A 24,634-nucleotide genomic window follows, 5' to 3' on the forward strand; every position below is an offset into this window, starting at 1 on the left:
AGATTTGTCGCAATTAGGCATACCGACCACCGAAACGATCTCCCTTCGAGATAACGTGCTTTTCTTTATTTATAGTTTGTCCCTGTTTTATAGTAATAAGACAAAACGATAAATAGGGCTAATGTACAGATTGTTCGTTATTATTATCAGTTTTTAACTGATATTTCGTAAGTGATAGAATTGTAAAAAATGGACAAGGACAGGATTTTATCATACTTACATAATACTTTCTATCTGTAATACGAAATCGATTGTCTAGAGTTCGGGATCACTGAAGCTCAAAAATTAAGTATACATATTTTGAAGATTTTATTGCGTACAGTTAAAAGGAGCTCCATTGTTTTGAATACTAGAAATTGGGCAAATTCCTTCAATTTTAACATTTCAATGACACTGAATATTTTTCTATTGTGCACAATATCTTCATACAATGCGAAAGAAGTTATGGCTATCAATCTATAAACACATATTGCCTGACATTATACAAAAACCATGATATAGATATATAAGCATTCTATCTAGGCTATCCATCTGTTCGTATGTAAAAAATAGTTGTTCATTTTCATTTTCTGATAAATTTGCTACTTGGAAAAAGGTTCTGACATCTAGTAGCGTGAGCATTGTGAGCAAGAAACAAAATTTCAAACTCTTTCATTGAAAAATTGTTTATGTTTCTTTGGACTAATATTTTTAACGTATCGCGATAAAGTTCTTCAACAAGTGTACTCAACTTGTTGAAAATATTTTCAACGAAATATTTCTGATGAAAAACGAGAGATCTGCGATTTATAAAATATTTCCCGTTTTTTATGAAATTTTAGGCATATAAATAAAACTCGTCAAAAGTTTCATATCATTTATTAGCTTCACAGTAAATAAGCATTTCTAACTAAATTCTTTAATATCACTCCGGTCATAGCTTTTTCTTTTAGTCGTCGCAACAACTGGCTGGCAAAATTGTATTTACAGAAATGGACCGATTTTTTAGAAACGGAATGAATTAAAACGTATCCTGGTAAAAGTTTTGTGAATATAAACTCTTTATAACCGGTATAATGACATTCTTTTCTATCATTGAAATATAACACGTTGAAGTCTTAGGTAATTTCTTGGCTATAGTATTTGCATTTATTGCATTTATTACATTTATTAATATATCACATTTATTAATTCGCATACTTATTCATTTTGGTCGAGAATTATTCCCATCATGATCCTTATAGGGGAAGGTGAAAATATAGTGCAAAATAGAGTTGTTAAAATACATCCGTTAAATACGCAACTATTAAAATTTCTAAGCACCTCCTAACGGAGTTGCATCGTACTAGCTTACGTAACACAACGAAACATTAGGCGCTAAGGATAAAAAAACTATTTCAGCTAGAATAAATCGTTCGTTCTACTTATCTTGGAACGTGAATCTTTTTCCAAACAGATTTTACAGGAATGGAAGAAAAAAGTTCTCGTATCCGTAGATACTAACTACGCAATTAAACAGAGCGAAAGCGATCGTTCGTTATTTTTAACGTGTCGAGAAAAGTATAAAAGTTTAAATATTAGTTAAATCTTTTTACAACTTTTGATGTTCTTTAAATGAAATTCTTCTGGCTGATGATTGGAGTCCAAATTTCACAGATCTTTCTCGCTCTCTCACGGTAGTACCTATGCGCCGAAAGTAGACCCTGAGGGGAATTTGCGTTCTCCAGAAGATCTTCTTCCCTTCGGAAATAGCGGAAACGCGTTCTCGCTAATTTCCCAAGCAATCGAACCCTAGGCAGCCAGTGTCACCCACTTAACCCTGCGGCTACGTTTCGTTAGACGAACTCGAAGAAAGAGTCGTCTGATCCTCGAGGTGATATCGTTCGGACAAAGTTTTCCCTCGTTACTGGAAAAACTTTCGTCTCGTTACCCCGAAGAACCTTTTCAAGGTTTGCAAGCTGATATTGGGTAACTAAGCTCGTCAGCCGGTATCTGCTTGCCTCCAGAAGTCGTGGTGTATCTTCCATTTGTTAGAGTTCTCTCGGCGATGGGAGAATTTTACCGATTTTATTCCCCAGGCCCCAGGCAATTGCTGCTTGGGCGGGATGATATCTCTCTCGTATCGTTGATTTTCAATTTTCCATTTTAGTCCTACATATTTTAATTTTCTTCCTCTTTCGTCAGGATGTAGTTAGTACGTTTATTACTTGGTAAAAGCTTGGTAAAATGTCGGCCGCTATATTTTTGTGCGGGAAATAAGGCAAAGTTTTCGCAAGGATTATTCGAAAGAGGGTCTCAAATATTTCAGATAGTCGACAAATTTTACGGCCCACCCCAACGAACTTTACGAGCGGCTATGAAAGATCAAGCGAGCCGATGCTGACTCGGATGAAGAATATTTATTACCCTGAATATATGCTGTACCGCGTATACATATAACGTATAACCATGCGTATACCTGCAAGTATATCTAAAGACATGATACTAGGGTGGCTGTCTTGTGTGCACACCACGTATTCGAGCAATGTATGAAACGTACCTAATAGATTCACGGTTTGAACTCGCTTCTCATCGAAATCTTTCCTACCTAGCACCACTTGTATGTACCGTGCTATCCTCTGCAAGATAGCTAACTCTTTCTAACTTTTTCTAATCGAATTTCAACGACTAATCTATTTCACTTGCGACTAGAACATACGTACGAGATGTTGGCGCGAAAAAAATATCTTATTGTTTAATGTTCTACGTTCGTATGAAAAATAAGAAACGCGTTATCGTTCTCATATTCTATATTAGTAGAGTAATTATTAAGAAGCAATGTTTCTTATACATATGCATATGAAACATAAAAAATATGCAAAAGGTGTTGATTTGCAGAACGATTTGGTCAAAGAATTTATCTTCTTTTAAGATCGGTACTTCTGAAAAATAGACGAAGAGCATATGTACGTAGTAGAAAGATTAAAGAAAAGGTATTGTTTGTTCACGTGTAATTCAAGCGAAGCCTCTATACAGAGGTAGCTTAAGTTTAAATTAAGCCGTGCAAATCCGTGGCGACAAATGCGAAGAACGCGTAAAGTCGCGTGGCTACGACGCGACGATAAAACGACGGTCGCGTCAACGGGATGGTTGTTTTCATCGTAAACAATGTTCACCGTAGCGTGTTTCAAATATAATACATCCTACGAGAAGTCGGCGCGGTACTTTTTTTCTCTCGTCACGGACACGACGGAAACATTATGAATGGCAGTGTCAGGGATGCATATTAATTAGGAAGCCGATAAAACTGATAGGCGCACGTACGCGCGTAAAACGGTCGTTTCGGCATATTCGTAGGCTGTATCGCGGGTGGGCATGGGTTCGTTTATATTCGTAGGCTGTTGTTCGACATTTTATTGCGAGAACGAACGCGTGTAGTAGGCGGACGTGCGCGCGCGTACGCGCTCGTCGCGTCGCGTCGCTTCGTCGTCTCGGTATGCATTTCGGCATGAAAACGCGGACGCGAACGGTACACGTAGGCGGTGTACGGCAACGTATGCCATCGCAACTGCGCCTGTCTGTGATCCGCGCGGATAAAGAGAGGTGTCCAATGATGCACTTCCCCTCCGTCGTGCACTTAGCGCCCCGGCAAAATGATTTATTCGACGTGTACTCAAGGTCTTTAACTCTCATTAAAATAACCGACAGCCTAGCCGGTTCGCTTCTTTCCTTTCTCTTCTTTTCTTCTTCTCCTCTCTTCCCTTTTCTTTTTTTCTTACTGCGTCCTTTGCTCCTTATTCGTTTTTCCCTTCAGGTTCGGAAGGACTCCCTCGGGGGTTGGGAACAGCTACCATCAGGAGACGCGCGAAATTTTTGCTTTTTACCTCGTCGCGCGTCGCGTCGCGTCGCCCGGTGGAGATCTGCTTAAAGCGATCCTTGCTCATGTACACTTGATCATATACCCTTATTTCGCGGACGAAAACCTACGCTCACTCTGATACACATTTCCTTCGTAGAAAGAAATTGATAAAAAATTATTCATAGTAACTATGTCTCGAACAAGAATGTTGCTTTATGCGCGTGGCTATTTTTACTTGTATTTTCAATCGTCCGAATAATCGAACGTTTATCGTTACGATATTATTAATATTATTATCATAAATTATTATTATATTTTTATAATTATTATTACGAGTATATTATATTATATTATTACAAATATAACAATTATTGTTATTATTATAAAATATTAATGCGTCTCGAAAATTGTTTGATATACGATAACGTACATATAATCAAATGCGTTTACTAAGTGTGAAAAAAAAAATGGAAAGTCAAACACTGGTATTCCTTTTGATTTTAGTGTACACACATTTTATAACATAAGATTTTCATATCGAATTCACAAGAATTTACCTGATTAGATGTAAACGTTATTCGATATTCGAAGTCGAAGAAACGGTGAATAAATGCTTACACCGATGCTACGGTATTTTGTCAGGGTAAGATATGGATCAATTACTGCAGCAACATATACATATTTCAATAACGAATATTGTATCCCCCAGTGAGAGAAGCAGCGTCACGATTTATTTTTCATGCAATAGTGGGTATCAATATGGAAGCAATATTCCCGTTATATCGGAAGCAAAAAAAAAAAAAAAAAAAGAACGCATATTTCTCCTCTAAAACATCGACGTTGAAATAATTGACGACCGACGTATTCCTCCATTTCCATATTTTAAATTGTATTCACTGACATGCCTTAAATGACCTCGTTTTAATTATTATTCCAATAGGTTGAGAGAAATTAACTAGAAACAGAAATCAAACGGTAACGAAATTTCAGGGGGATTTTATTTGCCATTATTTGCCTCTGGTGAAACGCGAAGGGCGTAGCTACGACGAGTTGACTGCTCGATTTAACCCTCCCACCCCCCAATAAATTTCCAGCGCGTTCGCATTAGGCTCGTATGTCTGCCAGCAGGCAGGCTGCGAGAGTAAAGTGTGTCTCGAAATTAGTTGCTTAATTAAAGCTCCCTGGAGACTACTTTCCAACGGAGAAGCTTGTAAGCGTACCCAGAGCAAGCCCCTTCCCTCTCCGGCATCGGCATCACTGCTATCGATTCCTTGCTCCCCCTATTTTTTGTCCATTGCTTGATTCAATCTCGGAGGATAAATGGACGAATGCCAAGAATTCTCGATTGATCGTTTCGATTTCCAGCTTATCCGTATCGACGAATAGCCACCATGTAGATATCGTATTATATCTATATACCTACCGAATATACTACGATTCTCTCAACTTTTGCCTGCGTATCTGTACCTATTCGTATTTTTAAAGCTATCGCGTTCAACACGTTCGTGTTTTTTCACGTGTTTTTTTTTTATAAACATGACAATGGTTCTCTGAAAAAATATCCAACATAGACGCGTCATATAACGGTAATTGCGTTAGAAACGAGGTACTTCAGATTTTCCAATCAGGTGAACATTGGCTGTCTTCGAAAGCCCTTGTTCACGATTACATGTACCTACCTGTAACAAACTACACAAGCGAACGAGTGTATACGTGCGCAGGCAAAGCACTTCTACGATCATGGATTCTTACACAAGCATTCCTACCCTCGAATTATAACACGCGGATTGTGTTACACTGCGATAGCTTCGCAGGACTTACAATCTTAGATGGCGTATAAACGACGCGGTGCGGTACGTCGCATTGTAAAACGTCACTCGACGATGTGTGCTTAGGTTACGTGAAGTAGAGAAGCGTGTTTGACTATTTCTAGAGAGCTGACAGAGAAAACAAAGGTACGGAGGAGAGATACTTACGTGGGCGAGCGCGTACACTGGACTTTGATTCTCAATGCCAAACAAAACAAAACTTCGTAAACCACGGAATCGTACGACCCTCGACATTGAAATCGTCGATCGTAATTTTAATGCAACCAAAATATTTATTTTGTTGAATTAGAAGGATAACGTCGTTCGAATTGTGATTGTTAAAGCACTTGCGTAGTTTATAATAATATAATATTTATTTGGCATATGTAGAACGTGCAGGAAATCTATATAAAATCATTCAGTTATGATTCTAAACTTTATAAATATACTTATTGTGTAAAACGTTGTTTTTTAAATGCCTTCGTAGTTACTGTAAAAGACAAAACTGCATTTATAAGTTCTCTTCGTTGGAAAAAAGAAAAAAAATATATATATATATGTCGGAGATGAAAGGACATCGGGGCCTTTCTTTTGGAATTTTTAGGAAGACCCCCGATACTTTTAGTTTAGTCTAGATTTTTCATTATAGCGGTGCTTGGATAATAAAATTTAGAAGTAGTTGTTTATGATTTAATCCGATTATGTGTGTCCGAGAATTATGACAATAGGCTTGGCCTCGAAGTGATACAACGGGTCGCTGAACGTAGCCACGGATGGACGTTTTTACCTAACAGAGGTATGGAGTAATTGTATAGCTCTCCTTAAAAATATAGTTGACCCGAGGGGTACAGAGAAGTACGGAGAAGAGTATATAAGTACAGTTCGACTTGGACTGAAGAAGTTGAGTTCTACTTGTGGAGGAGTAAGTTGAATTACACTTGAATTGTGGACCAGTGAGTTCAGTTCGACTTGGACTTTGGAAGAAAACACATTTGCTACCCCGTTGACCATGGATTCGTTATTAAGTCTAAGATCATTGCTATTAGCATCTCGAGAATCTAATTACCACGGTTACTTGTCAAATTCTGTAATAATCATATTTGTGCTAGTAAATATCTTCTCTATTACATAACGACAATGTCTAATCCAAATAAAGATTCGTTACACGCCCCTAACCCTAATGATAACTCGACATATATATAGAATAGTTGCCAAAATGGTATGGCTCTACCTCGTGCTGACTTCTAACGCGTTCCTGCCATGTGTCGATTTGTTGGTGTGGCTGTGATTGTGGCTGTGACAGTGGTTATGGCTTCTCGAGATAAGAAAAGGAGGACAGTGTAGGAATAAGTAAAAGACGAAAGGGTTAAGTAATGCCAAGCCGATCGCATGGCTGTGACGTGGCTCCTGATCATCGTTCGATTCGTCAGCATCAAGCCAAATAAAATGTCTTTTTACATCTGCTCATATACACTTTCATATGGATCTCCTATATCTTCTATATTATACGAAAAAGCACTATAGGTATGTGTATTTAGAGACAACCAATCCAAGTGTAATGTTCGTTCCTGTTTAGGCGCAGTTACATTATAACTCTAGCTAAGTAAGCGACATTTTACATAATACTGTAATTCTGACCATTTACATGTTAATATTAAAATTACGTGTGCTTCCACTCCGCGTCCCACACACTTTGGAACGGGTAATATAGACTGGTATTTAAATTTGTTAAAAGTGGAATATTTTATCGAAATTACAGGAAAATTCGCTTCCGCGTTACACGCATCTGAACTTAAGGGAATAGCTGCAGAAAATAGCGGACGCCAGTTATGTTAAATTCAAATTGCAGTCGTACGCTGTCATAGTACATATTATCATAAACGGTTGTTAAAAGGTTACCGAGAGTTAGGTTAATGGACATTAAGGATGTTTTATTTAAAATCAGTTTCATAGTTATGAAACATGTAAAATTGATAACTAGTGCTTTATTTTGAAATAGAAAATTTAATCAGGAAATTTTTTCACTAACTTGAATACTTCATCGAGAATGTCTTATTACAGAAAAGTATGCATATTTTCGAGTCGTTCAAAAGTCACAGTCGTTAACTACATATGTAGGTTAAGAAATAAGAAAAGTGAAAATGTTATCCATTAAGTATTATTCTTTAAAATTTAATTTAATATTTATGTTCATTTATGCTATCTTTACACTGTCAACGTATTTTTGGAAATAGTATAGTCGATTTGCTAAATGGGTTTTCGCACAATGAAATTGAATTTACAAGATGTGAATCGACGAATTTAGTATGTGAAAGGCCATTTGTTTGATAGAATAATAGTGTTTCAAGATGAAAATAGCATTTTTTGTTGCCAACTTTTCACGTAGTCTGGTGACGGTTTATCTACTGATTGTGAGAAAAAGATTTGCGTGTGTGAAGTGGAGATTTTTGGAATTGAATCGAAGCGGGCTACGGTTGCTCCGCGAGGAACACGAGCCAATTGTAGATTCCAGACCATTTAATCGACTGATTTTTTGGGATCATACGGTGAAGGTTGGCCCATAGAATGGCAGAATAAAGTGTACGTCGATTCACCCTCGCTTTGTGTCAATGTTCCGTGGAATGGCCTTGTTATTTTTTACTACGTACCTTGGGGTTTACTACTGGTCCGCGAGTTTTGCACCATCCTCGGAGATAAGGAAAGAAATAAAGTAACGGATTTACGATCTCGAAGCAGATAATCCGGCGACGGTTTGATCGTAAGAAGGTTTCCTGATCTTGAATAAAAACTTACGAATCCGCGCTAAGCAATAGGAACGTTTAAATTAACACGCTTCTCGATTCAGTAGTAACCGATAGACATTTAAGGTGCAAACATCACGTTAAATATATTTTGGACGTAAAATGAGATAAATTATAATGCAAAGGTGGAGGTTCTATTGTTTGATCTTCGACTTGAAAGAAACAATAGTCGTAATATAAATCACGTTATTAATAAATTTTGTTCCCGCGCATGTTCTGAACAACAGTTCTGTTCTGGACTTTCCGGAATTTTGTGTTGCATCGAAAATAAAATTGGTAATTTTACTTTCTTGCAGGTACAAAGTTAGTCTCAGTTAAAAAATTTAGAAAATAACTATTTATTTACGGTAACTCGAAGCGAATATAGCTAAATAATAGAATCTAGTTTTGCAATATCGTCCACGAATTAAACATTCATTTTTTATTTGTCACAATATTAAAAATTGTTTGAATGTGTATCAGATTGAACAGGTTCGAAAACCGTTTTAGTGTTTCATTGAGCAGACGTTGCAGAGAAAGAGAGAGAGAGAGAGAGAGAGAGAGAGAGAGCGAGAGCGAGAGCGAGAGCGAGAGCGAGAGCGATATATTTTGCAAGGTACGAAGTGTTTGTCCCTATCGAATAAACAACTTCTTGACGTAATATAAGTCCAGGGAGAAGAGCCGTAATGGCGGCGGATAGCAAAGTCGTTCCCCTTCGCATACCTCTCGCGTGGAATACATTTGCAGTAAGTGCTTGGAGCTAGTAGCAACGACGGTACGCGACTGATGACGACATAAACAAACACGTGTCTCGAGATGAGACCATTTGTAATGAGAATGGCGAACAACCGATGCTGGTCTGTGCATAGCGTCGTTTATAGCGTTACTTCTAGCAGTTCTAGCACCCATTATCGAATCAGCTACGAAAGAAGTCGTTGTAATTCACCCCTTTCTTTCATCTGCCTTCCAGACTACACTTCGTTCCCCGATGCCCCGCGATCGTATATTTTCCATTCTATCTTTATCATATCTTTCGTTTCGTGCTTTCTTTAATGAGCAGTCTCTCGTTGAAACTTCTTGTTCGCCTTGACGAGTTGATCGCGATTCCTTGTACATTCCATCGTTAATAATAATTGAAAACAAAAAAGGACGTCTTTTCGATGACTAAATCTAGAATCTGAAATCTAAGATTCAAATAGCAATACGTTAATAAATGGATACTCGGCAGCACGAGAAACTTTAGAGTTGCCAAAAATACGTTTTAAAAAACTTGCCAAAAATTCGTTCTATTAACAGCAAAACTTATTATGTGACATTCGATTAACTGTGTGACATTGCATGTAAAGGGACTGAAAAATTGTACGTATTTGTACGGTTTAGCTGTTTCTCTAATATTAATAATATCGGTGAATCTAAAACTAATTTAAAAATGAAGAATACGTTTCCGCGATAAAGCTTGCACGAAAAGTTTCTTTCGAAACTGTCTTAATTTGCAAATAGTAGATGTACGACTATAATCGAGCAAGTTTATGTAATTATATAATTTTAATTTTTAGCGTAATATATTGGCATATAAGTAAAACGATAAAAATGACAAACAATTTACAATTTTTGCACGGTAAATAAAAATGTAACAAGCTGTCGAAATTATGTATATAATCGATTCTTGTTTTAGTTTAGTTTTATAGATCATTATGATGCGATTAGAAAATGTTACCTCGAAATTTTCATTTTGCACTTTTCTTCTCTCAAACAGACAGACACGTGAAAATTTCAGTAGATCCGTTTTCACGCGTGCCGTTGCTCATTAACGTCGAGAGCCGCGCAACGGCGTTAACGGCTTGTTAGCGTTTTGCAAGCGATGTCACGATAGGCGTGCCGTGATAATTTATTGGCTCGTAAATTTACGCTTTCCCGAATATACAGGATACAGGCACGTGTTTACTCGACGTCGACGTGCTATATCTGTCCATGGCTGATCTTTCCGATGATAGACAGCGATGCAGCTTCCGCGACCGATTTGTCGGATGAGTGTTATATGGAGACATTATGTCGACGGAATTTGTCGAAAGGAATTCACTGCTGAATACGCGATTCGCCACTAATACACGATTCACTCGATGTAATTGAAATTCTAGTCTCTATAAATGTAAACACGATTGACGCTCTTCGCGTTCGAAAGAGCTTATGTTTTCGAACCAGATTGTTGGATATGTCAATCGACGTTCCAAAAAAATATAAACAGGCTGTTTGAATTGTTAAAAAATTATTATTACACAGTGAGCTGTACCAATTATACAGGGTATCCCAGTATTGATGGTGCAATCTGGAGGGTGCGATTGTATATGAGAAAATAAGTCGAATATATGGAATAAATTTCTTTTATTTGAGGCTTCGTTTTCGAGAAAATCGAGCTATGACTTGTCAAACGGCTCTCGATACAAACCATTATTTACTGTATCCATTTATGTAAAAATGTACATATTAAATCAAAAGTTTATTCCGAGGACAACACAAGTCTTCCACTAGTAAAAGCGAGGATCATTTCGGCGTTCGAAGAACTAAAAGCGGAAAGTACGTTGGAAAGCGTGCACGAAAATTTAATTCGGAGACACACCTGTGTATGCAGTTCGGTCGCCAGCATTTTCAACATTTTTTGCAGATCTTAAAAATTACATGCTTTATTATTACTCATAAATCTACAAGATATAGTTTGTCCACCACGATATGTCAAATAATTCCCAAAATCTTTAATTTCATCAATTCCGAAATGGTTGTTAACTGTTAAATATAGAAAGTATCAATGGGAAGTTTTATAAGGTCTTAATATGTTATGTATCTCCATTCTTTCCTGTTTTTATGTAAATATAAATAGATGTATTTACTTTTACGTTACATTTGTAACGTTATATTTATATTTATAATAACGTTATATTTATATCTACAACGTTATATTTGTATTTATTACCTTTCTTCTTAACAAGTTTAATAACGTTAATTAATTTTGTTTTACAAGTTTAAGTTTACAAGTTTAGTAATTTCTATAAATGTGTCTTCAGCAACTTTAGTTATTCACTTGGTATAAAACAACATTTTGTATCAAAAAGATTATCGAACCTACCGTTTTTGTTTCTGTAATGTATTTTTGTAATTTTGCAATGAATTTTTTTTGTAACTGACTGTACATTTGAGATTGTTTGGTTAAATTTAGTAACGAGTAAAGAAAGATTTATTTTTATTATCACCATGATATCGTTCCGCTTGAGTCAGTGGTCATTTTAGAAGTACTATTTATTGGTCTGTTAACAAAATTATAAAAAGATTTTAAGGATGTCGTGATTATTATTTTGTTTGGTTAGCATGATGAGCATAAATAAGGAGTTATGAAAGTTTCAAATGTGGTTCGTTATCTTAAGCACGATCCAAGATCCATTATTTTTAAGTTATATTTCACCAAAAAGAAAGACAAGGAAAAAATATGTAACGTTAAATAAGAGATTCAATGAGACTTGGGATTATTTCCTCTTCATTATAGGCGATGAAAGTGTGCGAACCAATTTCAGAATATCGTATAACTTATATATGTATGTATTATAATAAGTGCGTGTGGAAACTGCCTTTTGAAATGTAATTATTGGCCGGGATTTACGCAACTGATTTATTGAGACTGACTGAGAGTTCCAAAATTAAATAATAATTTTATCGAAGATATTTCAGACTTTCCGGCATTTATTACATAAGAAAGTAAATTTTACTTTCCTGTTTTGTACTGTTTATGGATATATGTACATCGAATCATTTCAATAATTTTTTGGAAATTGTAATATAAATTATTATTTCGTGCTACAGAATTCGTATGCTACAGAATTGGGTTGAGTTTCCTCGGAATTATTATAAAATATATTGAGAAATGTTAAAATAAATCGATAATACCTAAATATCGGCATACTTTAAAAATATCGTAAAATATTACAAAATATTTATGAAACATTCTGAACAATGCATTTGCGCTTCACGGAGAAAAATATAGAAATATCTGATTTTTATCTGTTTTTTGTTAACAGGACGTATACGTATATACCTTTTAAAAGAATTCAGACGCTAACAAAGAAAAAATTCCAAATTTTACCAATTAGATTTTTCCACCGCAATCCAAAAGTACGATGAATATTTTTTCAGGAGTATACGGTATACATTTTTACTATGTATGATAAAAAGATACGAGTGTAGATAATTGAAAAATGATTTTTTTTAAAGAATAGATTATTTAGTAAACAATAAAACCTGTCCGCTTGACTTGTCTGTTAAAACTACACCGTAACGAAACTCACGTGAGATCTGAAAGCGTGAAATCACGTTAGAAGGCTTATAGGATTACGGGAATTAAAATCGGACCACTACCGCTGTTGCCTTTAGCGAACACCAACATGTTTGTTCAACTTCAACAAATGTCTAGCTGGATATTCCTTGATATTTGTCTTATCACACCTCTGCAGAAATTAAAAAAGATTTACCTTGGTATCTTCGTAATTCGTATTTATTATTATTCTTATTGTTATCGTAAGTGCAACATTGTATTGCATCACGGATTAATATTACATATATTCCATTTATATGTGTTGGTATATATAAATATATTATTACTTAAAATGTCAGGTGAATGTAATACAAAGCGAGTTTTATAGTATTGTGAAAATCGCAACATTTCTTGAGTTCTAAAAGTTCATCCTCGATTCTTTTTAAGTTTAGGTTTATATAAAAAATACATATAATCGAGTAACGTTTTCAACGCAATGCATTAGGTCCGCAAAACTAAAAGCAAAGAAAATTTGTCACTTTACCGAAAAAGACAAATTTAATATTTAACGGGAGGTTTCACAGAAGTTTGAAAAGATAGTCTAATGAAAAGCTAATTCAATATCTGGATCGTCTATTTGAATTGCCTGGAATCGTCCGATCGTAAGAGGTTTCGAATGGAATTTCGTTTAGTCGGCAACCGAAACGGTTCCCATTAAATTTAAGCTCGTTAGCGGAGAGCGGGGACCCGGGACATGACGCATCATGTAGTTCACAGAGCGGCTACTAGACACCGAAACGTTAGGAGATCTATCCTTCTGGCATTCAAAGACAGTCCGCCGAACCTAACCAGGTATCATCAGCTTCAGAGAAGTTCAACGTTGATCGCCAGCTGTATCGATAAGATCTGATACAGACACTCGAGTTTTCAAAGGCTGCGAAAGGTCACGAACCCTTCTCGGCCGTGTCGGCCGTGTGCATCGTGATACTTTACGCGATCCATTCGCGGTCAGTAGCCAGGGTTCCGCGAATCCGTTTCATGCTAACTTTCGTAACCGAACCGTTAGGCTGTTTTATTTTAACCATATAACCCCCTTTCTGAAAGAACATCGGTTCCCCATACCGAGAGGAGAATACATATTATATATCACGAGCCACGTTCAAGCTGACTTAACGACCAGAAAATGCATCGCGATGCTTTCCTACGTTCGTAGATAAAAATAAAGAAATTTTCTTTATTTCGAACGTGCTGATTCGATAATGGGCGAACGTGGTGATTCGATTTTACCTCTGTTATACATGAATTAGCCTATGAACATATATATATTACGTAATTGTCAGCATAAAACATAAGCGAAAGTATATACACACACACGTGTACTTATATGTCTTTCTATAAGCAATTTGGTCGTTCAATCGTTGATTTATTATCCAATAAATACATTTGTTGAGAATTACGTAACTGCGATGTAATATGTGGATCGTTTAAAGAATTCTTAGAATTGAATTGAAAAAGCTACCTATACCTACATATATATAATTATATTATACATACATATACGTTATACATAGTTCATTTCTTAATATTATTTTATATGATATATGTACATTACATATGTATGTGTCACGATCGTAATAACATTATGTAGGACTTGCATTAAACACTCTTTGTTTGAGATTGTTTCTTCCAAAATCCGGTGATCAACTGATGTTGGCCGTTACTGTTGAGTCCGTTGAGTCGTCTGTAGCGGGGAAGCATGTGTTCTGAAATTACTAAAAGATAATGGGCGATATAGTAACTTAAAGAAAAAGTAAAACGTTATCTCGAAATACTTGCTCCTGCATCGATTAGGGACGTATAGTTTCACCATAGATCGAGATACAACCGTCTTCGGTTAGCGACTATAGCGTTTTCCTCGACAGTTTGAAAAGGTTTAGAGCGAATAAAGTCAAAGCATACATCTTCTCTTATCAGGACGAATGTCCTTTCCTCGTTCATTAGAGAATCGTTATTGCTTTAAACAAGACAGTGTAATTCGATTAATTAGCTTTTACGCGTATATGTGCACATTTGCATAAGCACAGACACATATACATACGAGGAAGAAAGCAATGGGATCCGGAAAGAACCGGATAATTTTTAAAATGTCCCAACCCAAGATGTTTGATGGAGAGATAACGAACAGTGAAAAGATTCTTTGGGAATCTTTGTGAAAAGAAAAGTTTTAAAATTGAGTAGCTTGTATCAATTAATTTCGGAAAGGAATGTTATGCATATTTTGAAATAGGTACTTTAGAAAGGTAGAAATATGTTATGATAGATCAGGATGACAATACATACATATATTAACAGAGTAAATATAACATTTAAATATAAGGTACTTTTCTTTGGTTTGTATCTATATTTATGTATTATATTATATATAATTAATTTATATTTTTTAAATAATATCAATTTTTGAAACTAATCAGCAACCTAATAATGTACGTACGACCTCTTCTTTGTTCCAACAAAAGCGGTGTGTGAAGGTGTCGTAATGCGTTTAAGATCACTAATTGCAGAAGCAACTGACTCGTATTGAAATTTGATGGAACCATGGTCCTCGACGTCTCTTACGACAATAGACCTCCCTTAGAAGCGATATGCCAGGAATGGCTGTAATTACTGCTCTATCATCTAAAAGCAATCACCAAGCGGTATTCGCTCGATCTAAGTGCGAAACAATGCACCGTTTGACCTAATTTATCACGAGAGTGCCACGTCTGCAAGGAACAATACCTCTTGCTTTGAAAATCTTTATTACGTATCCATAATGGACCCGCAGCTGTCGAAGAACGATTTTAATTTCTGATTAACCATCGGGTTGTCAATTTCAAATTCATATACGAAGGATATGCTTTTAATCGAATTAAATAAAGAAGTAGTAATGATATAATATCTTATTAAATATGTATAATTCTATTTTTCTCGGAACACCATTTGCCCTTTTTACATAGAATATCTTTAAGAGAGGATTTTAAATTTACATTATTTCGTATAAAATACGACACACACACAGTTGTTTATTTTGCTTAATAGATTGCTTTTGTTGTACCAAAATATTCTTAAACTATACAACGTTGCTTTACGATGTACAATCATACGACTAAAATAATTTGAGTATTCTAGTCAAGACTTCAAGAATCTTCAAAGATTTTTACATCCTTCTATTCCGGAAATTCGTTGAACAACGATTAGAGAAGATACATGCTTACATCCGCGTGTAAGTAAATTACCTCGCAACTTCACCGCAACTGTTTGTCTCAAAGAATTACACAAATCTGATATTTTCGATTTCTAAACGCACTGTTACGTATTCACTACACGTGCGGGAAATTAAATACTGCCTCTTGCGTACTTTGATCGAATAAAGCCTAGAACAGAAAAGATTCTGTTGCGAACAATAAAATACCTAACTGAAACGTAACCATAATATATGTATGTACCTACATTCTAAAGCAGATAAATTCTAAGTGAAATCCGCTGACAAGGTGACACTTGCTAATGGCAATAAGTAATGTGTCTGAAGCCACGTTTGCACGCAATAATATGAAGAGCAGGAGAAAAAGGAAAGTTCGCTATAAAGAATAGAGAATCGAGGCGTTTCGATTCGCATGGTCCGAGATTCAAGATTGTAAATCTTTTTCTTCGGGGTAGTCGATAAATCTTAACGAGGCTAAAAGCATAACCCCGTTGGTTTCGAAGAGCAGAGGAAAATCCAGAAGACGTGGAACATCGATTATACGACGGTTAATCGCTAATTACAGCGATTGCCTCTACGAAAACAACCCAGGGCCTTAGCGTGGCCAGCCACAGCTTAATAACAGGAATCGATCAAGAAATTTCAGACGGTGGCTGAACAAGGTTATTAACTATCGAGAGGTTATTCGATCGATCCGCCACGCTACATTCCACGTGCGTTTAACGACTATACCAATACCTTATACCTATACTTATACCTACACTTACACCTTTATCTTTATCCTCTACATCGAATTCCATATCTCATATCTCGTAGGTAATCGGGTATATTGCTGTGTAAAGCATCGGATTTCGGTTTTTCCACGCATCCTTAACGATAATATTTTTCCTGCCTTCCTGAGTTAATTGTGCAGTAAATGCTTAATTATTAAGCAAATAACACATTTCTTCGTTAAAAGAGATCGAATTAAATTTAACGAAATATTTATTCGATAATCATAGTTTTAACATCTTTTTTATCGTATATTTATCTATTTTTGAATGGAGATAAGAATTACGAATTGTACGTTAACATACGGTAAAGTATAAAAAATTGAGTTGGTTACTTAACTCGGTCATAAAACATGCCGAATCTTTTCTCGACTCACAGCTCGTAGCTCGTAGCTTATAGTTCGTAACTGGAACGAGGCTGACAATCCAGACCACGAGGCGAAATTTCAGGACCATAAAAAATCTATTTCGGTGTGAAGAAGCGTTAACGCGGATGTGAAGAAACATTAACGTGGATGCGAAGAGCTGGCTCAGCGGAAAAAAGCGCGTAACGATGGCGTCTCGCGTGAAGACGGAAAATAAGGCACGCTCAGTTTGGTTCGATACACGGATTATTGGGTCGAGTGATCGTATATGAATAGTGTAAGAAGAATCGTTAAAATTGCAACTTCCCTACCGACTTTTCCTCGTTTATCCCCTCCTCCTATTCTTTCTATTCGCTTGATACCTCTCAATTATTCTGTTATTTTCAAGAAGTCACGAAGAACAACTGCGGAACAACGTGCTCGAGTAGAGGAAGCACGAGTCTTTTGGAGATACTTCTTGTTCGATTCTCGAGAATTCAATGGACGGGTCGCCCTCGATATGACGACACCGCGCCGCACCGCGCGGGACATTTCCGGCGAATCGGGGAAAGGAAGAAAGCGAAGGAAAATTGTCAACGCACACCAGACAAGACACTCTCCATCTCATTCACGACTCTTTCTCTGCTTCCAATGAATACGCTTGAAATTCACTATTACGATAAACACAAGAATATTTCTCCTCCGATTCGTTAACTTCTCAAGAAACGTGGTGACACTATTGTGATAACTTAAATTAAATGGAAATACGATTAATTCGTAATTTTTTGTAGAAATTGTAACTGCATATGTATATTTTTAAAAATTAGAATGATTTTATGTGTTCTATGCATTTTATGTATGTCGTTAAAGGTTTGTTTCTATTTACTCTACATATATATACACATCTAAGATTCTCATAATAGATGCATAAATATTTACAATCTACTTATTATTATGTATTTTTTACTTTGTCCTATCAGAAATAGTCGTTAACCATAATCTTTTTTCTCGCGAGTAAAGGAAACTTTGGTTATTGAGGGTTAAAGACACAAATTTGAATGTGCTATCCATTCTTCGCTAATATACTAATCGTTTTATCCTGCCATTTTTCCCCTGATTGTATCGTACGTTTATCTGTAAGTAGAAAACGTTCACATTTCGCAAAGCGAAGTGTTTCTACATATATCGATTTCATTTAAAGTGTGTTATACCTAGAGGTTATACCTCGTACCCTAACCTAGATAATATATAATACTGTTAATACATGATGCAGGTAGAATGTCCGAAAAAATTCATACACGTGCTCTCTTTTTCTTTTTTGTTTTTATAACTCCATTTATTCTAATTCCAAGCTATATTCTAAATAATAAATTGTTGTTTTGTAACCCATAAATTATATCTTCAACTAATTGATCGTGAAATAATGGAATCCTAGTGGAATAAGTAGTGCACTCGAAGACATTTATTCCGTCAAAATAGATCAACAATTGCACCATTTTTGTCAATCTGCCGTTGACTTACCGTGTTTAATTCCTTTACCAAGATATTTGATATTACAGAAATATGGTCGACATTTATTTACTCTTAGGAAGATTGCAAAATGAACACGATTGCGTTGTTCCAATGTCCATTTAATTGTAATACGAGGTTAAACTGTTTCGGAAAGTAAAATTGCTTCAGCAAAATGGAAGGACCGGTTAGTCATCTAATCGGACGTGTATCTGTTTCAGAATGCAACTGCAATCTCCACGCAAGAAAGTGCAGATTCAACATGGAACTATACAAGCTGTCGGGTCGTGTCAGCGGAGGCGTTTGTCTGCAGTGCCGGCATTTTACAGCAGGAAGACACTGTCACTATTGTCGGGAAGGTTACTACAGGGATCCGGCGAGACCGATCCAACATCGTAAAGCCTGCAAACGTAAGTACCCTCCGACAGCCATGGATCACCGCTAATTTAAGATAGCTTGTTCCCACTGATCTATCAATCGGGAATTATTTGTTGCAATCGTTTGCATGTTCCTGGCACGTTCGTTCACCTCCTACAAATTCTACGTTCTATGACCAGGCACGTAAGAATATCAGTATCAATGCGACATACACATTGATAGATCATCGTGGCAGGTTCACACTAATTTTTAAAAAGGTACAAGATAGTTCTCGGTATTAATAGAAACAAATTTAACACATAAATATAAAAATGAGAATCCGAATGACAGCGAAATAGATACGAGCTTATATCTACGAAAAAATTTAATCACAGTACAATATTTTACAACAGTTTAAATATAGTACTTTAGAGTAATTTTAGTTGTAATTAATAATCGTGTACAGAAAAAAATCTACATTCAGATAGCCAATAACGTCCAAATCTCATCTACTTTACCTTTGTCACGGCACAAGTATTCTCTAGATGGATCAGATATGATTCCATTCAGCTAAACTGTCAATCGGCCCTGAAGTGCGCGTTCGTGTGGAAGCGGAAACCAATTATTGATCCGTTATTACTATTAATTTCATCTGTTTTCCGGTACTGTTACAAAGTGGCAACTAACCGAGCACTGCTCCTCTGCTCCAATCTCGAGACATTTAATCTATGTCGGTTTGTCTAGGGCCAGAACCCATTGCGGGGATAACGATCTCTGAACGCAAGAAAGCACATCGGAACGTATTCATGCTCGCACGGTGGTACATGGTGCATGGTGCATGGTGCATGGTGCATGGTGCATGGTGCATCCAATGTATACACGTTCACGTACTACATTCCATTCGTACGATTGGAACACACTGGATTTGTTGTCTAGTCCTCCGCGACTACGAACCTCCTCCCGCACTTACTAAATTAACAGCCGACCATGATCAGCAGTATAGTCACGGTCATTTCAACCCGCAGATCCTAATACAGGACTCGTCACAAAATAAGTGTTTTAGAGAATGGCAGAACTCTCATTTTCAGAACTCTGGGTTATGTTGCTTTGTTTTCATACTTTTATCATTTCGTGGAAAGTACTCGTTCGAACTTATTTATACGATTTTATATCAAAGATATCAAAGATTTTCATTACATCTATACGCGAGAGATGTTTATAATTGTTCTGTCTGATGACAAAAATTTTTATAAAACCGGTCAATTTTCATTCGACAATAGTCAACATACAGAAATCATTTTTTATAATATCGGTTCAAGTTACCGGCTTGAAGCAAAAAAAGTGAAAAGAATGCAACATACGTCGTTTTTGTTACGAGTATCTCGATTGTACTCTTCGTAGAATACATAAATATGTATACGTATACGTATCCGTAGATCAATTTCTCAGTTAGAAAGAAGTTGCAACATATTGGAATACTTAAGCGCAGCACGCGTACAATCGCAGAATCCATAGGAAGTTTCCTGGAATCAGAACTTTGCAACGCATGTAATATCGATGCGATGAAATTTTTTCAATGATAATGTACCGGTATTATGGTTACGAGCGGTCGATTCAGCATATAGCGTTTCACGTTGTCATGTTCGACACTGCATTCCATTAACATTATAAAATTTAACGAACCTTAAACCAGTTACCGGCACGTTAATTAGCTCCTGAAAGGGGTTGGTTCTCGTTGTTTCATGGTAAATTTAATTCGCACCGAAAGCCCGAGGTTACGTTTCACAGGAGAGAAATGAAATGACGGCCGTGGTGCGTCCCACGCAATCCGCGTCGATGGTGGCTTCTTCGCTCTGAGGACTAATTTATGAAAGTTCTACCATCCTAAGACGAGTTTAAATCTCCTTTTCGTGCCAAGGGCTCGCGGTGAATGTCGTGTCTCGTTGTTATCTTAACGGCTGCCATGGCTGCTAACGAGAATACAGACTGTTCGTTATCTTCGCGGCAAGAGCACGCGCAAGCCCTTGGCCCGACACTTGTGTTTTATATGCGAGCCAGAGACACTGCCAACTGATTGTGAGCACAAGGAAGCCACGATTGCGCCATATCTAAAACCATGAGTTCTTAGTTCAAAACGCATTTAATTACATTTAGCCTCTTTCCTCAGCCGTGTCTTTTCGTTCACTAGTTTTTAGAAAATACCAACTGTCTAAGCTATGCAATAATTTCAACTGTACACTTTTAGGAAAGCGTTCTCGAACGCGAATTTGGTAAAAATGCGGAGGTAAGAGAAACCTTCCCGGGAAAAGGATAAATAAATAAAGGCAGAAGCGAGGAGTAAGATCGGTGGCACTTAGAGACGCGAACGGGCTGCCGCGACTTCCCTCGGAAAGAATATATTTTAAAAGAGGGAAAAATGAAGTGCAGTCAAGAGGGGATGCATCTCCGAAAGGCATTCGCCCCTTTTTCCACGTGCTCCGTGGCGTCACGTCGTCGCAACGTTGCATCGAGTACTCGTGCCATTTCCACGGTTAGTGAACTCCAAATGGCTCCCACAGCGAGCCCTCTCAATTTTGCGCTGGTAGTTTGCAGCACATGGAAAATACGGCCCTGTCGACTGCTACGTACTGTGTCAGGTCAGGCAACCGCTGCTCGTTTAGAGATTTCCACCGCGACGAACGACGACGGCGACGACGACGAGCCTCGCGCCCGCTTTCTCTCTCGCTCTCCGACCTTCTCTCCCTTCCATATTGCGTTTTGTTCACCTCTTTCTGCTCTGTCCTGCCCTCCTCTCCCATCACCTTTTCCGTCTCCCCCTTCCCTTCGTTCCAACAGGCACACACTGAATTGCTCGGGAAATTTGTTGCCTCGTCAACGAACTAACAGCCGTATCTAATGTCATTGTGAGGTGACCCGTGGATGCTTGCCCACCTCGCGCGAACGCACGGAATCTTTTAAAATTGTCAGCCCACCAAAACGTATTGCAGCCGAGGGAACTTTTAGCGTTCCGTTTACCACCTGGCTAAAGCTTCCAGGTCGGTTCGCGATTTCGCGAACAGGAATTATACGCGGTTTATCTCAATGAAGTGTTCGAATGATTTAGGTAAACCACTTGTTCTTCACAGCAATGCTACTAAACGCTAAGGCGCCCGAGTGATAAAGATTAATTAGAATAACATGGCATTATTGCGCCTATATATTTTTATGTCTATTTTTGTAAATTCCTAGGTTGGTATGTAATAATGTCCGCATTTGCGTCAAGTTCGATCTTTTCTTCGATTTATGGTTACCACAAAATATGTCATTTAATTTAAAACAGTTAACATTTTGTAATATCTTATTTTACCTTCTCAACGTCAGCAATTCTTAAGAATGTTGTCGTCTAATTTTTTAGCAAAATAATTTTATGTTTCCTGGCATTCTTTTCTATCATTTTAAAAAGCTGATTTCAGATTTCTAGTCTCTTTTTTCTGACTTTCTCCAAATAATCTCCTATGTATTTTATCGCAGTACTTTCGAAAACTGCGAAAGTAGAATAGCTATAAAAACAATTAACATCATAAAAAGAATATCTAGAAATTCATTTTCACATAACAGTATACAAACGAATTTTCCTAAGAATGAAATATATTCTTTAGTTATTAATATAAAACTAGTAACAATAAAGTTGTTTACGAAATATCGTAACGAAAAAACTGTATTTCATTAATGCGTCGAATCTGCTACAATAAGATGAAAAATAGTCGTAGACCATCTTTTTTCATTCTTTCGTTCTTTCCATTTTTCTTCCTTTCTCGCTCCCCTTTTTTTTAGTTTTGATATCGCTCAGTACCGAATTGTCATGCTCCTCGTGAAGCAGCCTGTATGTGCACACTGCACACATTGGCTGGTAATATTAGAGGCTTCCCCTGTTTGTATAATACGCGTGGCCATACCGGAACGATACGTTTCAACTGTATCCTACCCCAAAAGCTTCAGCCTGTGTTTATTTTACACCCTCCAGCAAGGGTTGCCTCTCAAACAGAATCGGTCACCGAGACATTCGTGGTCTCCCTTCGGGCAACCTTACTGGCCCTTTGTCAAGTCTCCGAGTAGTCATTCGCACCAAAATTTTCTAAACTATCGATTTTTTTATCACAAAATCGTTTCAATTTTATGGATAAAAAGGTAACGAATTTAGTCACATGTATTGATAGTTCCTAGAAAAATTTTTCGTTTGTACAAAGAAATAAATATACATATGATTTTTCTATCTTTTTAATTAAAATACATTGATAATAAAACACCGTTTGGAATTATATTTTTCACGCGACAAATTGTCAAATTACGAATTAAAAATATTCGCAAAACGTAATAAATATTTGTAATCAATACGTAATATAAACACAGAATTTTATGTTGTGATATTTTCTGTTTTTTTATTGGATTTTTATTTTATTACTATCTCTGTAGGATTCACATTTTTTATCATCTACCGATTTTTTATTTTCTATCAGTTTCTACTTACGATTTCATGATACGATTCAACACACCGTGTACATAAAATTCAAATGTCGTTGATCTTTATGTCACATTCACATATACATACGTCGATCGAAGGAAAAAAATATGTATATTACTTTACACCGAAACTTTGACCGTGCTATTCTATTTTAATTAAATATCAGAACGAAATTGTAACGGTGCTATCATACTTTCCTAGCTCATCAGACTTGTCATCAGCTACTGGCGATGGTCTTAGCTCGAAGCTTGTGAAAACCACAGTACACAGACGAAAAAGGTATAGTATCGTACACGCATACAGCAGTCGGAAGGTGCTTGAACCCGATATCAAGAGCAAAGCTTTCCTCGCATACTCAACACACGTAAGCATATTCATTATCCACCACTTAGTCGGGTCTTAAACCAGCGGTGCTTGCAGTGGGATCAGCACTATTAGTCTCTCACGCCCCCCCCCCTTCCTCTTTCCTATTGACTCCCTTTACATCTTTTTTACCTCCATCTTTCAATGCCTTTTGCTATCATTTCTTTCTTCCAGTATTCTACCTCCTTTCCCTCCCACTCTTCAGGCATAGGTATTACCCCCTTTCTTTTCTTTCCAACCGATACTTTGTTCACTTGCTCTGTACTTCGGTTCCCATATTTTCCTTCTTTATTATTCTTTCTTCTTATCCGTTCTTTCTAATATCTATATTGTCTTCGATTTATGCCGGGGTTTGTGTACCTTTGCCTGGCAATATTTACGCATGTATGCGTCGATCGATTAACAGGACTTTCAGTCCTATTGTTTCATAAAAATGAGATAATTTGCAAATGCAAATAATCAATTGATAAGTATGTGTTGATAATGTGAATTCTCTATATATTAAATAAAAAGTTTCGAGATTTCGTAAATCTCTTCGAGAATTTGTAAAACTTCAATTTAACTTGTGGAAACATTTACAGTATATGTACACATTGAATCAAATAACGATAAATACAATAGAAAATCTTATAATTCACATATTGATCGAGAGGTACGACATAGGAACGAACACTTAACCTTATTACACATAATCAGCCAGGTCTTTACCATGATATCGAGCATATGGAATTCTTTACAGTCTAAAATTCCAAACGAAATTATGAACTTAAAAGTTTTGACAATCCCCTAATAATTTTACGTATTTTAATACTAATGGACAGCTGTGTACATAACTATAAATATTACA

General features: G+C 36.7%; 1 protein-coding gene across 1 annotated transcript in view; it reads left to right on the forward strand.

The window, feature by feature from the left end:
* LOC100741846 (netrin-1-like) overlaps window positions 1–24,634 on the forward strand; it is a 107,902-nt gene that overhangs the window by 41,513 nt on the left and 41,755 nt on the right. Inside the window, 1 exon segment of the mRNA XM_003485438.4 lies at window positions 18,788–18,976. Within this exon segment, the coding sequence (XP_003485486.2) occupies window positions 18,788–18,976 (189 nt within the window).

Source organism: Bombus impatiens, unplaced genomic scaffold (genome assembly GCF_000188095.3).
Source record: "Bombus impatiens unplaced genomic scaffold, BIMP_2.2 scf_0058, whole genome shotgun sequence".
NCBI classification, from domain to species: Eukaryota; Metazoa; Arthropoda; class Insecta; order Hymenoptera; family Apidae; genus Bombus; species Bombus impatiens.